The sequence below is a fragment of the Hippopotamus amphibius genome, chromosome 12 (assembly GCF_030028045.1).
Source record: "Hippopotamus amphibius kiboko isolate mHipAmp2 chromosome 12, mHipAmp2.hap2, whole genome shotgun sequence".
Classification (NCBI taxonomy): Eukaryota; Metazoa; Chordata; class Mammalia; order Artiodactyla; family Hippopotamidae; genus Hippopotamus; species Hippopotamus amphibius.
Window position 1 is genome coordinate 46038246 of NC_080197.1, and position 15720 is coordinate 46053965.

The 15720-nt window shown below is 38.8% G+C and overlaps 1 protein-coding gene across 3 annotated transcripts in view; it reads right to left on the minus strand.

The window, feature by feature from the left end:
- Window positions 1-6191: 6191 nt before the first annotated feature.
- PLCB1 (phospholipase C beta 1) overlaps window positions 6192-15720 on the minus strand; it is a 688164-nt gene continuing 678635 nt past the window's right edge. For 2 of the 3 annotated variants that reach the window (XM_057701470.1, XM_057701473.1), the window contains one exon: window positions 6192-9408. In XM_057701470.1, the coding sequence (XP_057557453.1) occupies window positions 9181-9408 (228 nt within the window). In that variant the 3' untranslated portion in view covers window positions 6192-9180. The remainder of the gene's footprint in view (window positions 9409-15720) is intronic. The other variant, XM_057701472.1, reaches the window with a different exon arrangement.

Sequence of the window (15720 nt, forward strand, 5' to 3'; positions counted from 1 at the left end):
TTTATCCATTCATCTGTTGATAGACACTTAGGTTGCTTCCATATCTTAGCTATTGTAAATAATGATGTTATGAACATTGGGGTGCACGTATTTTTTTGAATTAGTGCTTTTGTTTTTTCCAGATATACACCCAGGAGTAAAATTGCTGGATCATATGGTAATTTTATTTTTAGGTTTTTGAGGAATGTCCTTACTGCTATCCATAGTGGCTATACCAATTTACATTTCCACCGAGAGCCTGCAACTGTTCCCTTTTCTCCACATCCTTGCCAACGTTTATTTGTAGACATTTTGATGATAACCATTCTGACAGGTGTGAGGTGATCTATCATTGCTTTGATTTGCATTTCTCTGATGATATGTTAATGAGTGTAATACTCTCTTCTTGTATTGATGCTTTTGTCATCACATAATGCCTTTCTTTGTCTTTTGTTAGAGGCTTTGTTTTAAAGCCTATTTTGTCTGATGCAAATATTGCTACCCCTGCTTTCTTGTCAATTCCATTTTCATGATATTTCTTTTTCCATTCCCTCACTTTCAGTCTGTTTGTGTTTTTAGCTCTGAATTGAGTCACCTATAGGCAGCACATAGATGAATTTTTTTTTAATCCAATAAGCCACTCTATGTCTTTTGATTGGGGTTATCATTTCATTAACATTAAAGTAATAATTTATAGGTATGTACTTATTGCCATTTGATTACTTGTTTTCCCATTGTTTTTTTATTTTTTTTATTTTTTTATTTTTTGGGGGGTACACCAGGTTCAATCATCTGTTTTTATACATATATCCCCGTATTCCCTCCCTTCCTTGACTCCCCCCCCTCGAGTCCCCCCCACCCTCCCTGCCCCAGTCCTCTAAGGCATCTTCCATCCCATTGTTTTTTATAGTTCTTCTCTGTTCAATTCTTTTTTTTAATATGGATTATTTATTTGGCTGTGAGGGGTCTTAGTTATGGCATGTGGGATCTCTCATTGCGGCGGATGGGCTTCTCTCTAGTTGTGGAGCTCAGGCTCCAGAGCGCACAGGCTCAGTAGTTGCACCACGTGGGCTTAGTTGCCTCGTGGCATGCAAGATCTTAGTTCCCCAACCAGAGATTGAAACTGCATCCCCTGCATCAGAAGGCAGATTCTTAACCACTGGACCACCAGGGAAGTCTCTCTTTTTCTTTTTCTTTCCCTGTAGTTTGATGATTTTCTTTAGTAGTATGCTTGGATACACCTTTACTTTTAACCTTTCTGAAATTGGGATGTGCCTTTATGTTTGATGAAGTCATAGTTTAATTGGCAAGATTTTTTCTTTGTTATTGATATATTTATTATTGACACATTAAGCTTTTTGACAACATAAATTTGATAACATATTATGTAATTCACTTAATTCTTAAAAGCTCTGTGGTAAATATTTCCATGGCAATATCCAATGCCACTTGTCCTTTTTAAGAAAAAATTAATTAATTAATTAATTATAAATTTAGTTATTTATTTACTGGTTGCGTTGCATATTTGTTGCTGCACACGGACTTTCTCTAGTTGTAGAGAGCTGGGCTACTCTTTGTTGTGGTGTACGGGCTCCTCATTGCAGTGGCTTCTCTTGTTGCAGAGCATGGGCTCTAGGCCCTGGAGCTTCCATAGTTGTGGCACATGGGCTCAATAGTTGTGGCTCACGGGCTCTAGAGCACAGGCTCGATAGTTTTGGTGCACGGGCTTAGCTGCTCGTGGCATGTGGGATCTTCCTGCAGCAGAGCCCGAACCCATGTCCCCTGCTTTGGCAGGTGGATTCTTAACCACTGCACCATCTAGGAAGTCCCCACTTGTCCTCAATAAATTTCCTTCAATAAAAAACTCACTGAATCCCAGTGAATTCAACCCATGTTTATGAGACTTATTTTGTAGCTTGTTTTTAAAAAGAAGAGTGAAATCTTGGAAAATAAACAAGTATTCAATATTTAGTTAAAAGAAAAAGCAGACAAATGACTTTCTGGCTTCCCATAGAAAATAACCAGCACCATTTTCTAAATAACCTCCAGCGATTCAGTGGCCCTGGGAGGAATGATAATTGAGAGAGGCTTTTTAGACAAAGCTTTGGGGAGGACAAGCACAAAAGGGAATGGAGGACAAAAATCAAGAAAGGGGACCCAGATTTTAAATAAGTAACCCCCCCCCAATAAAAATGCACAAAGGATTTAAATAGATATTTCTCCAGAGAAGATATGCGTATGCTTGTCACATAACATCATTAGTCATCAAGAAAATGCAAATCAAAACTGCAACGAACAGACTTCTCTGGTTGTGCAGTGGTTAAGAATCCGCCTGCCAATGCAGGGGACACGGGTTCAATCCCTGGGCTGGGAAGATCCCGCATGCTGTGAAGCAACTAAGCCCATGAACAACAACTACTGAGTCCATGTGCCACAACTACTGAGTCTGTGTGCCATAACTACTGAAGCCCACATGCCTAGAGCCCATGCTCCACAAGAGAAGTCACTGCGGTGAGAAGCCAGAGCACCACAACGAAGAGAAGCCCCCACTCACCACAACTAGAGAAAGCCCAGGTGCAGCAACAAAGACCCAATGCAGCCAAAAATAAATAAATAAATAAATAAATAAATAAATAATTTATTAGTTATTAACAAACAAACAAACACTACAATGAAGTACTCTTCACATCCACTAGAATGGCAATAAACAAAAAGGCAGAAAACAACAAGCGTTGTCAAGGATGTGAACAGATTGTAATCTTCATACATTGCTGGGGATGTAAAATGGTGCAGCCACTTTGGAAAACTGTCTGGCAGTTTCAAAAAGTTAAACAGGGTTACCATATGAACTAGCGGTTCCACTTCTAGGTATATACCCAAGAGAACTGAAAACATATTTCCATGTAAAAACTTGTACATGAGCGTTTATAGCACCTTTGCTTATAATAGAAAGTGGAAACAAACCTCATGTCCATCAAGTGATGAATGAAGAAACAACTGTCTACACAATGGTGTATTATTCAGCTATTAGAAGGAATGAAGCACTGATTCATGCTACCACCTGAATCTTAAAATTTGTATGCTAGATGAGAGAAACCAGACACAAAAGGCCACATGTTATATAAGCCTAGTTGTTTAAGATGTCCAGAATAGACAAATCCTCAGAGACAGAAGATAGATTAGTGGTTTCCAGAGACTAAGGAGTGGAAATGGGGGAAAAGGAAGATTGGGGAGTGACTGTTGATGAGTATGGGGTTTCTTTTTGGGGAGAAGAAAATGTTCTGGAATTACAGTGGTGATTGACAGGCAATTTTTGATTATACTAAAAACTATTAAAATGTGTACTTTAAGGGGATGTATGTGAATTATAGCTTAATAAAACTGTAATTTAAAATGTATGCAGAATGCTAAATAGGGCATGGGCTCCAGGAGGCAAAGAATGGCTCCTGAATTCTCACCGTGGGCAGAAAGAGGCTGTTGGTATGCCTGGGATCCAAGGTGAGCCTAGCTTTCTCCCCCTGTGTTCCAGAATATACTGTTTGGTGAATGACCTAGTTTCATCTGTCACTAGCAGTTTTGTGTTTTGGGGTTGGTGCCATAAGTAAAAGTCAGAGAACGTGGCTCTGTGTGGTCTGGCCTACTATCAGAGTGCTGCTGACTCATAACGTGTCTAAGCAATACTGTAGATTTGAGTTAATGACATTTACTATTCACACATCAATTTTTTTTTTCCACCTTAGTACTAATAGCTGGATGGCTAAACAAATGTATTCACCGTAAATGCAGTATTTATTGAGTGATTTCATTATGGCGGGTTTGGGGATTCAGTGGTGAATGAGACATGACCTCTGACATCAAAGGGGTCAATGGACACTTTTCAGTAAGGGCCAATGCATTGCAGTTGGTATGTACTCTATATGTGAAAGAAAGCGCATGGTGTTGATGGATTAATTGTATTGGTAGCCACCCTGTGTCCATATCATTTTCCCTATAACACCACAGCATCCTTTTAATTGTGATCAGGGCTGGCCTTGTGGCTTCACTCACCGATAGAATGTGGTGGAAGTAATGGTGTGCTAGTTCTGAATTTAGACTTCAAGAGGCCTTGAACGCCTTTGCTTGTTCTCCAGATCCTGCCTTGGACATGTGAAAAACCCATTGCTAGCCTGCCAAAAGATGGAAAAAGCACATAGAGAGGTGCCAAATCAGCCCAGTTGTTCCAGCCAAGGCCCCAGACATGTAAAAGAACCCAGCCAGGATCAGCCATCTGCCAACTCCTAGCTAACTGTGGATATACAGATGAGCCCAGATGGGACCAACCCAGCTCAGCCCAGATCAGCAGAGTCAGGCACTTACCTGTAGACTCACAATCAATGGAACATGGTTGTTTATAACACTGTGTTGCTGGTGTTTGTTATGTAGCATGAGATAACTGATACAGGATGCAATGGAAGCACAGATAAGGGGGAGCTTGGGTGGATCAAAGAAGGCTTCCTAGAGAAAGTGACATTTATTCTATAAACCTAAAGATGAACAAGAGACAGAGTAAAGAGAGAACCTGTGTGTATAAGTGTGTTTTCAGGAGGGGTTCAAGGGAAAGAGGAACAGAAAGGAATGTCTAAGTAGTTGAGGGAATAGTATGTAAAAAGCCCAAGAGATGAGAGGGTCCATAAGGCAGGAGTGGAGAGTTATGTAAGAACCAAATCATGTAAGATCTCAAATATTTATTAAGGGATTTAGACTTTATCCTGAGGACTGCTGGGGTCCATTAAAGGCTTTGAATCCCACTTTTGCTCCTGTATGATCAGTCTAGCCCCAGTATGGAGAACTGTTTACATGATTTAGGACTAGAGGCATGGAAACCATTTAGAACCTTCTCAGGTGGGAGGGGATGGTGGCTGAACTTTGGTATTAGCAGAGGGGATAGAAAGTGAATGAATCTTGGGGCTATTCCCCAGGGTCAGAATTGACCCAGGTTGGTGAATTATTGGAAAGGAGATGATGGAGAGCCAGCTGTCAGGGATGACGCCCACCTTTTGGCTAGGGCAATTGAATTGATCTTGGTCTTATTCACTGATGAAGAAAACAAAGGATGTGAAGCAGGTTTGAGCGTAAGGAAATTCAGATTGGTGTATACTGTATGTGGCAGATTACATTTTCCAAAGATGGCCATGCCTATATATTCATGTACTTCAATGTGAGCAACACTGCTCCCAAAGCAAGATGGGGTCTGTATTTGTTCCCTCCCCTTGACTCTGGGAAGGGGCTTGTGACAACACCAATGAATGGGATCCAGCAGAAGTGATAGTATGCAATGTAGAGGTTCAGTCATAAGCATTTTGACCCAGTTTCTGCCTGGCTCTCACTTGGGAGGCTCATCCTTGGAGTCTGGCCATCATACTGTGAGAAATGGTCCTCTCCACGTGAAGAGGACACATGTTGTCATCCAGCCCAGAGCCCCACCTAGTCTCTTAGTGATGTATCATCAACTGACAGATGTGAGAGTAAATTAGGCTTTGGAAAATTCCAGCTCCCAGCCTTCTAATCTTCCAGCCGAGGCCCCAGACATCATGGAATAGACACACGGCATCCTTGCTCTGCCCTGTCTGAATTCTTGACCCACAAAAAACTATGAGAGATCAAGAAATAATTCTTATTGTTTTAATCCACTAGGCTTTGGAGTAACGTGTAACACAGCCAGAGCTAACTAATACACTGCATTTGGAGTGTCTATGGGACATTCTCATAACTCATATGTGTATTTCTTTTTCAAAAATCAATGTGGCAGACTCTTTTATCTGTTGTATAAGAAAGCTTATATCAAATACTCTGTCAGTTCTTGTCACATCCATCCAACAGTTTCACCTTCCTTAGTTTTGGTCAAGGAAGGAAGGGAGGATCCTGAATATGGGAGCAAGGGGCAAGTTCAACGCCACCCCCAGACGGAGATGGTGGACTGATGGAGTGATGACCTCTGTGCCCTCCGACACAAGCATTGCAGCCTCATGATTTCCTGCACAGGCACTACTGTGCCCCATCAGCGTGGGCACTACTGCCCTAAAAATTGGCATCAATGCCGCTCCCACCTTCCTGCCCATCCAAAGAAGGTTGGCCCCACCACCACGAAATAATAGCTGGGTTGTGTTAAGAAATTTTTATTGTTTCCTTTGGATTTGTGATGAAAGCACATAAAATTACAAGTGGAAGAAACATCATGCCACAAAATTGCATAGAATTATTACAAAAATGTGAATTATGCATTTTAAATAATTTGAGATAGAAGAACCAAAATATGTACACTTTTAAGAGCTTCAAATACTTTCTTCTATCTTTTTTTTTCTTCTGAAAAGGCAAAAGTCACAATGTCCAATCCATCACAAACAATATTTATACAGTGCACAAGCGCAACACTAAACTCAAAGAAATGCAAGCAATGGCCCTTCTTTCAAAATTATTTAACAACTGCATATCTATCACAGGAGTATTAATTAATGTATGGTGATACTGAAATGTTGCAATGAACTGGTAAAAATGAAAAACACATGGCATGTCATCAGAACTTTGAAAATTGGTTTACACGGCCAAAACCACGCTATTCTCAGTAGTGTAAAGGTATTAGAGGGGCATAATCTAATTTAATACACAGCTCTACTCTCTATTATAGGAAAAACCACAGTACAGAATTTCACACATTCAACAAAGAACAAGGCAAATACAGAAAGGCACAAAACTGCACATCATATAGACCCTTTTTTTTTTATCTTAGTCTATTTCAAGTAATATTAATATTATTAAATGATAGTATCACTGTAGTAGTTTCAATGATGCAAGATGGACAGTGTTACACACTACCCCCACAACTGCAAAAAGTGTCATTGTACAGATATAAAAATGTGATTACAGGAAATGGCCAAATACAAACGTATTGCAAAATGACTAGAGTCACTAAGATAATGAAATCCAACTACCAAGACAGTTTTGTGTAAGTCTTATTTAACTTTAGTCTGTCTCTGGACTAAAATGTGATATAATGTTCTGTAATAATCACCACTGTGTTTGGTTATTAATGCTATTATTAGTTCATTCTTCTGCAATTTTAGACAGTCGGTAATTTTGTTTATAAAAATGCAGCATTCTATTTTGACCATTCTTGCTTCCTTATGATTAATGCCTTTCTTTCAAAGTGCAAAAGTAGAATGATTTACAAAAGAGTTCTCATTCAGTGGAAATTAAGTTTTACTAAGTGTCTAATTAACACCCCAAATCCTTTAGATCAAAATATAATCATCTCCAAAGGGGATGGGATTTTTTTCCCCTTGTGTCTTCCTAGATGTGTTTTTTTAATCAAACACTCCTTCCTAATGTTTGAACTAAGCCTTCATTTTGATTAAAACTTAATCGTGATCCCTAGTTATTGCTTAAAGTTAAATAGAATAATTTTCATAAAAATATTAAATTCTTAAAACACAATTATCAGGACACAACTAGTTTTTGTGTTTTAAAATGTTTTGCTAAACTACAATCAGACAGGTTTATTTTAAAGTAAAATAAAACTGAGCATCTTGCTTCAGGGCTTTAACTTCAATGTTCTTTATGTTACTCTCTAAATTATATTTTCCTCTATATAATTATTCTCTTACTTAAGACCTTTCAATAATGTTTTTGATCAGTTTTACCATAATATAATTTGTTTCTCTTATGCCACTTAACAAAGGAACTTAATAAAAAGACAGTTAAGTGAATTAAATGTATATAGTAAATATATAATGAAAGATTTTTTAATGTGAGAAATAAATGGAAATCTGTCAGACTTAAAAATTATGGAAGATACTGATACATTTCCATATTGCTGTCCTATACATTTTTTGCACATTCTGACCACTAAAACAAGCTTAAAACACTTAAAATCCAGTTTTTGATCTTGCAAAATATACATCAAAGTCATCCTCTAAGTTCTCAATCTACCTCAACTTTCATCAAAGGCTCCATCAATTTTTTCTTAGAATTTCAATACCATTTAATATGCACATAATGTAGATGTTTGACCATTTTCTTCTCTATTGTTGAATTTGGTTTTAAGTCTTGGGGAAGAGATTTGGGTCATTGCCAATCAAGAAACTCACATCCACACTCATATGAATGTGTGTGTGTGTGTATGCGCGCATGTGTGGTGTATATGTATGTACTTATATGGCTGAGTGCGTACATATATACATGGAGATAACATACATCATTTATATGTGGGTTTGTGTAGTCTCTAGATAAATATTCAATCTTTATCTCTATATTAAAAATAAATGAACCATAAAGAAAGACAGCAAAATAACTGCTGGAACCTGTTACCTCTGATTGAACCTCTGCTCCATATACGTCAGCTCAATGATTTTTATTCAATTAAGCAGATCTCTGCAGCTGTTTAATGATTTTAGGCCAATGACCAATGAATACCCAGACTTTGAGTGCAAATAGTTGCCTCGCATAGCACACTGCCTGGAAGTGTGCGGCCAACTTGCTCATGCAATCAAAGGTACAAGCTGCGTTGCTAAGTCTGGGGATGGTTTCACTGGACAAGGACGCAGTCAAGGCAGAAAACTTATCTGAGTCGCTGTGGTATCTGCTAAAGCCATGTCAGCAACAAATACACTGATGCCTCTATGATAAATAAATTAGCAAATTGCAAGCCGCCAGTGCTTGCAAAGCAAAGGATGAAACAATTTCATATGCATGTTAACTTGAAGATATGATAGTTGAGGGGCAGTTAGGAAAAAATGCTCAAAGTTGGCTGTTCAATAGTGTTAAATAGTGCTAGACATTTCTCAACTATTTCTATTACTTTGACATACTTTACACCAGAGCTTCAAATAAAAACATGACCTTGCTTTTCTTCAAAGAAGTCATTGTCCTTCTTTAAATGTTCCATGGAGCCTGGAAGTTTCCTGCTTTGAATTTACTATTGGAAAGAAACCCAAAGTCCCACATACATGCACTCTTCACTAGTAGACCTGCAGTAGTTTCCACATAACACATGGAGCCTGGACACGGGGAAGCTGCATGGATCCTTCTGGAACTCTCCCTCCAATGTGGATTTTAATCTAAGGGATGCTTCTCAGGAAGATGCTCCTGGGCAGTGATCTTTGTAAGAGGAGAGAGTCTAATGGAGCTGGAGTGGCCATGCATTTTCTGAAGGCCTGGCAGGAACAATCACAGGGGGGTATCAAATTCTTTTCCTGGGTTTTCCCCTTCCAGCTCCTCACTGGAAGGATGCTTGTGGTTCAGCTTTCCAGGGTCTGAGGTCAGCAGGGGAGGGGCAGAGCTGTGATTGCTGTCTTCACTGATCTTCCCTTTCATGGCTTCCTGCACGAATTCCAGAATCTCCAGGGGCAGCCTTTTGAACTTGTCTTGGTACTCCTGCTCCAGCTCCACCTGCAGCTGGGAGAGAGAGGATGATTTTAGGTCATTTAGGTTTCTATAACCACCCATGTGGAAACTCCTTGAAACAGATGTACAAAGACGGGGGAGGAATCAATTAATTTTAATATCATCCACTGGTTACCTATGAAGAAAATGTAAAAGTCAAGTTCAGGTTATGTGTGGCATAATAAAGCTAAAGACCTGTGATAATATAAATAAACACACACACACGCGCGCGTGCAGAGATGGGTCTGTTGAAAAAGTTTACAGAAATAATAAGCAATGATGTGAAGTTCTTAAACATTGAGATTGGCAGCTACCAAGAGCTGGGGGTGGAAAGGTCCGCCGTGAATCAGGCTGGGAGAGCCAAGAAGTCAACTGGAGTGGACACACGGTCAAGGTGTGGGCTTTATGAAGTGCAGTCTCACCCGGAGGTTGGGCAGCCAACGCTTCTAACCAGGAGCTCAGTGCATTTTCACAAACCAAGCATACCATGTAAGCAACTTGAACTTCTATCTGGACTTCTTTCATCACCTCTTTATTTTGATTCCTTTCTTCATTCTAAGCTTTATTTGCCTCGTAAACTGTTTTAGCTACCTTATAAACTGCCTTCTAATTTATCTGTTTAATGCTCTGGAGAATTTTCAGACTTTTAGAAGTCACAGAACCCTTTCTTCAGCCATAAAACAAGCAAAAGCTGGGAGTCTGGGTAGAAGTGGGGTGAGGGGTGGTGGGTGCTGCCTGCTGGGACACTGCTGTGCAGAGCCCAATCAAAACCCAGGATTTTGAATAAAATTCTCTTTGCTTATTGAATGATATGCAGGGAGCTTAACCTTAGAAATGGCATGCGAGACTAAAGGCTTTTCCTAAATGCCTGAGATCTTGGCATTTCTCAGCAGCTCCCAGGTGATGGTGATGTGGCTGGTCTACTTTGGACACCCTGACAATCTTCCTGTCCTGCTTCTACTCTGAGCTTCCAATTCTACTTTTGGTCCTGATCCTGGCTGTATGTCCTCCATGTGCAGCTTCAGTGCAGTCTGAGCCCTGGACATCTCTCCCCAATCTCCATTGTTCACCAACCTGGAAGGGCTCTAACCCCTGTCCTTTTGGGGTTTTGTGTAGGCTTTCTACATAGTCATCACTGATATAACTTGATGGCCATTGGCAATTGAACTCAATCTCCAACCCCTCTCCCCAGAGGAGGTCAGAGGGTGGACCTGAAAGTTTCACAACCTCCAATCACTAGGTTGGATCCCCTGACAACCAACCCCATCCTTAGGTGCTTCCCCCAAATCACCTCATTAATATAACAAAAGACACCTTTATTGCTCTTAACACTTAGGAAATTTCAAGGGTTTCAGGAGCTCTATGCCAGGAACTGGGACGAAGACCAAATGTATATTTCTTATTATAAATCACAATATCATGATGATAATAAAAATCTAATTTTAATAACTTTTTAAATTTAAAAACTGACCCAGTTGTGGCTAAATTATAACCTCGGTAGATTCTTGCTTTCATCATGGGTTAGCAGCAGATTTTACTATACTCTAAAGTATTTTAATAAATTAATATGATTAATTTATAAACTAAATTAAATGTATATTAAATGCCATACAGTTAACTCTTAAAAAAGTCATTTATTAATGAATGAATTACAAAGGTACATTTATTATTGAATTTCAACTTAGAGCTTTTCTTTTAATTTATTTTTTCCTCTTATAAATGGAATACTTGTTCATTATAAGAAAATATGAAAAGTATGCAGGGCAAGATCTGGCTCTGTTTCTTAAAAGCCCCATATATTAGGAGTCTAGATCTCTTCTAGTTCAAGAGTTGCAAAGTCTGGTGTTTGGGGGGAAAAAGCACGTCAGGAAAATAAAAGAAGCGGGCTGTGAGAAAGGAAGTGGGGGTGGCAGGGAAGACATGCCGGTCTACGGGGTCTAAAGGGGGTGCCGGGAACTCAGCTTGAGCTGAGGCTTGCCAGATTCTTGCTTTCGAGGGAAATCAGATATCCACATTTTCATGTAAGATCTCCCACTGGGCTTGTGGAGAATATTTAACTTCTCTCCTGGGAGACTTACACCTGGCCGAGATCAGAGGACTCAGGGGCTTGGGTCCAACTGTGGAGCTTCAGTTTGGATCCCCCCAAATTTTTTCTCACCACAATCTTGAGCTTCACTTGGTCCTTCACTGAACACCAGCGTTTGCTCTTGATCGTCCCTCTGCTGTGTTCAGTGCCCTCCCATCCACCTGCCACCTCCTGCTTCATGTACTCAAACATGCTGAGTTTCCATTCCATGCCACTCAGGCTTCGTGTGCTATGGGAACGGTAGATGGATTGCACAAATGGCCGCAATTCTTCACCCCTCCTGTAGTCATAACTTTTGCAGCTCTTCCCACCAAAGAGTGGGGTGTACTTTTCATCTCCCTGAATCTGGGGGGGCCTTGTGATTTGCTTTGTTCACTAGAATATGCCAGAGGGACAGCACGTAATTCTGAGCCTAGACCTCAGAAGGCCTTGTGTGCTTCTGCTCTCACTGTTGGAAGCTTATTTAGACATCATGTGAAGAAGCTCAAGCTAGCCTGATGGAGGAGGAGACACATGGCCCAGTTATACCCCTTTCCATCACTTCAACCATGAGACATGAAAGTGCAGCTATTATAAACCAACCAGCCCTTAGCTAACCCACCAGCTAAACACAGACTAGAGCCAGGCGACTGGGATCAGCTGAGCATGGCCCAGATTAGAAGAACTGCCGAGCTAGCTCACAGCCTCATGAGCTTAGTAAATGCTTGTCGTTTTACGCCACTTAAAATTTCGTGGCTATTTGTTAGACAGCAGTATGGTGACAATAATTAATTGATATGTTGCGGGAAATTCACGCATCACATGTAATTTAATTCAGTTGGCCCTGTCTTTTTATTCTATGACCTCTAAACACATTCTTGGGGAAAAATTACCTCAGGACAGATCTTCATGAGAAAGTTGATTTTGTAGGATACGCCTTGCAGCTTTTCTACACTAGCAAACATGAGCTCGCTTGATCTTAAGTTTATAAGATCTACTTTTAGAAAACAGGAAAAAAGAGGGAAGAGCACCTTCAAATTTAACCCCCAATTTTAAGGCAAATTGTTACATTATACTCAGCTATTAATAAGTGAGAGCATTGCCAGAGTTCGTTTTATTGTAGACTGAGTTCTCCAATTTGACTAGCCAGACAATTTCTAAACCCCTTAGCTAACTTGATTTTCAGAAGATGTTACCCACTCATTGCTTCTGTGAACTCTGGAAAATTAAGCAGGAAAAGGCAATCAAGTCAAGTTCAAATGTGTTTGGCCCTGCCTGACTGAGATTTTTGCAATTGGAATGCTCTTCTGTCTCTGACATTTTTTAAGCTGCCTTAAGAAATATAGATTTGATCTAGTTAAGCAAGATTTTTAGATGTATAAATATAAGTGAAGACCAAGGAGAAAGCAAAGTTACTCATAAAGATTCGTTTACAAAGAGAAAAAAAACCCCCAAATACTCAGTATAACATAAATGTGGTATAAATACATACAAGATAAGCCAGATTACTGAGTTATTGAAGTGATATAATCAAACCAATTTTTTGAGGAAACAAATTGAAACCACAGAATAATAAGGTACAGTGGAATAACAAAGACAGAAGAACTACTGAAACTTACAAAAAAGTGCTATGGAAAATGCACAGACAGATATTTAAGAAGATATTCACAATTTGACCTCAGATCCAACTCAAGTCATTTTGCCCAATGAAGTATATTAAAGACCTTAATATAAAACACAAAACAATAAGAATCTTAGAAGAAGACTTAGGAGAATAATTGTGTAACCATGGGGTACAGAGACCTTTTAAGCAAGAGAGAAAAACCATAAGCTACAAAAAATTATAGGTATATTTATCTAAGTGAAAATAACCTTTTTTTTGTGTGAAAAAATGGGCAAACCCAAGCAGTTCATAGGAGAAGAAATGCAAATGTCCAACATACATATGAGAAGATGTCCACCCTCTCTAGCAATCAGGACATGCACTAGCCCAACCCCTTTTCAAGGGACATTACATTGGTAAAAAAATTTTTTTGAAAGAAGCAGTAACATCCAGTGGGGAAATGACATTTGCAAACATTAGACAATAATCTGTTAATATTTATAAGAAGGAAAATACACATAGCTTTTGACTCGGCAACTCCACAGTTGGGAATCTGGCCCAGAGAAATAAAAGCACCAACATATAAGGATGGAAGCACCACCATACAACTGCAGCATTGTTTGTAGAGGCAAAAATCAAAAAGACAAAAGCAAAATAACAGCTACAACAACAAAAACAACCCTGGGAAAACCTCAGTTAATTTTAATCTTATGCCCCCTGTGCATTATCATTGCCTATCACTATATTTTTAGGTGAGTCATTTGAAAATAGTTTTCAGACATCATGGTACTTCAACCATACATACTGCACCACACAGTGTGTCTTAAAAATAAGGGCATTTTTCCACCTAGCGGCGATACCTTAATCATTTTAAGGAAATTAATAAAATCCCTTAATGTTAGCTAATACACATCCATGTTCAAATTTCCCCATTATCCCTCTGCCCAAATTTTCCTAGTTTATCTTGTTTGTCTAGAACTCAATCAAAGTTCATGTATTGTATTTGGTTGTTATGTCTTCCTCATTTTTAACATTTGAATTATTTATTGTTTTACTTTTTTTATGACTTGAATTTCTTTGAAGAGCCTTGTTCAACTTTCTTATGGAATACCTACATTCTGAATTTGCCTGATTATTTCCTTATGGTATCATTTAAGTTGGTCCTGGAAACACTAAATTTTCTGTAAACTGGAAGGTAAGCCTCTAGGCTTGATTACATGAAGGTTAAAGATTTGTTTGGGCAAGAACAGTCAGTAGGAACTCTTATACCTCTCACTGCATCTGGGCACAGAGCACCAGGTGGCTGCATTATCTCATTCTGTTTGATCACTTGACTAAAAGTGGTAACTAACAGGCCTCAGTTTTGTCTAACATTTTTCCTTTTGCAGTTGACAGTTATTCTGTGGGGTGAAACTCTGGATCCGTATAAAATGTCCTTAGCACCCTTTCATGAATGTGATGGCTCTTGCCTGTCTCATTGGGGGTAAATGGTTATTTCTGATAATTTCTTATTTGGTTGGTATTTTTCTGTAAGGAAGATGTGGAGATGAACTAGAGTTCCTCCTAAAAAGGTAGGATAAGCATTTAATTCTTTTCCTTAGTTACAAATATTCTGGGTAAGGAGTTGGAGCAATAATTATTTCAAAAGACGGCAATCGGGTTTTCTTTTTCTTCTCTTTCTTTGAAAATAACTACAGACAATACATTTTAATTTTAATTTTTAAATTCCTTTTGTCCAAATCAGTTGCAGCTATCATTCTTTTGGAAGCTCAAATTCTCCCATGTGTAGCCAGCAGGGGCCCTTCCAGGCTAGCTCCTGGGTCCCTTTGCCATGCCCCCCCTTAGTTTTTGAGCACTTGTTTGCTTTTCTAGGAGTAAAAAGGTACCCCAGACACCTCTTATATTTTCCCTGCCTCAGACATGGAATCAGGCAGTTTTCCAAGGAGCCTACGGTGGAGAAGGTGTTAAGAAGCCAAGCTTTGGGTGCTAAAATGCTCACTGTGATCAGCTGTCGTTGTGTTTAGGCCATCTCAGTAGACAGGATGTGTATTTTGAAAAAAGCATTAATACATATTGATATTTCAAATTTAAATGTAATGACAGAATTTTTTCTTAACTTTGATTTTATAATTGTGTTTTTTTATTTTGTAATTCATTTTGTATATTTTGTTTTCTGATAACATTAACCTATTTACTTATTCACTTTGCATGCAATATACTAAAATAGTTTTAATATTATAGTCTATCAGTAAATAACCATGTGAAGCTTGAGACTTTTCTGAGGTTCTTTTTTTCACAGGATACATCTCACTAAGGAAGCACAGTTACATTATTCTGCTAAATTCACGTGAAGTAATTATATTCTTTGCTCAGTTATGTTGTCTTTGATACGTACATAGGGTCATTGTTTCAGTTTGTTTTCTCATTAGACATTTTAGATTATTTCACTTTTTTTCTTTCTCTGATAGCATCTGCTGTATTTTTAAATATTTAATTTCTCATAGCCTTTTTACCTTTTAAAAATATCTCTAGCATTTAGGAAATTGGTATGGTAATATGGTACTGTAATTACCTTGCTCAGAGTATTTTGAAATTTATTGCTAAAGATTAGGAAAATAATAAAACAAGCAAACAAGCAAAAAAAATCAATGAAACT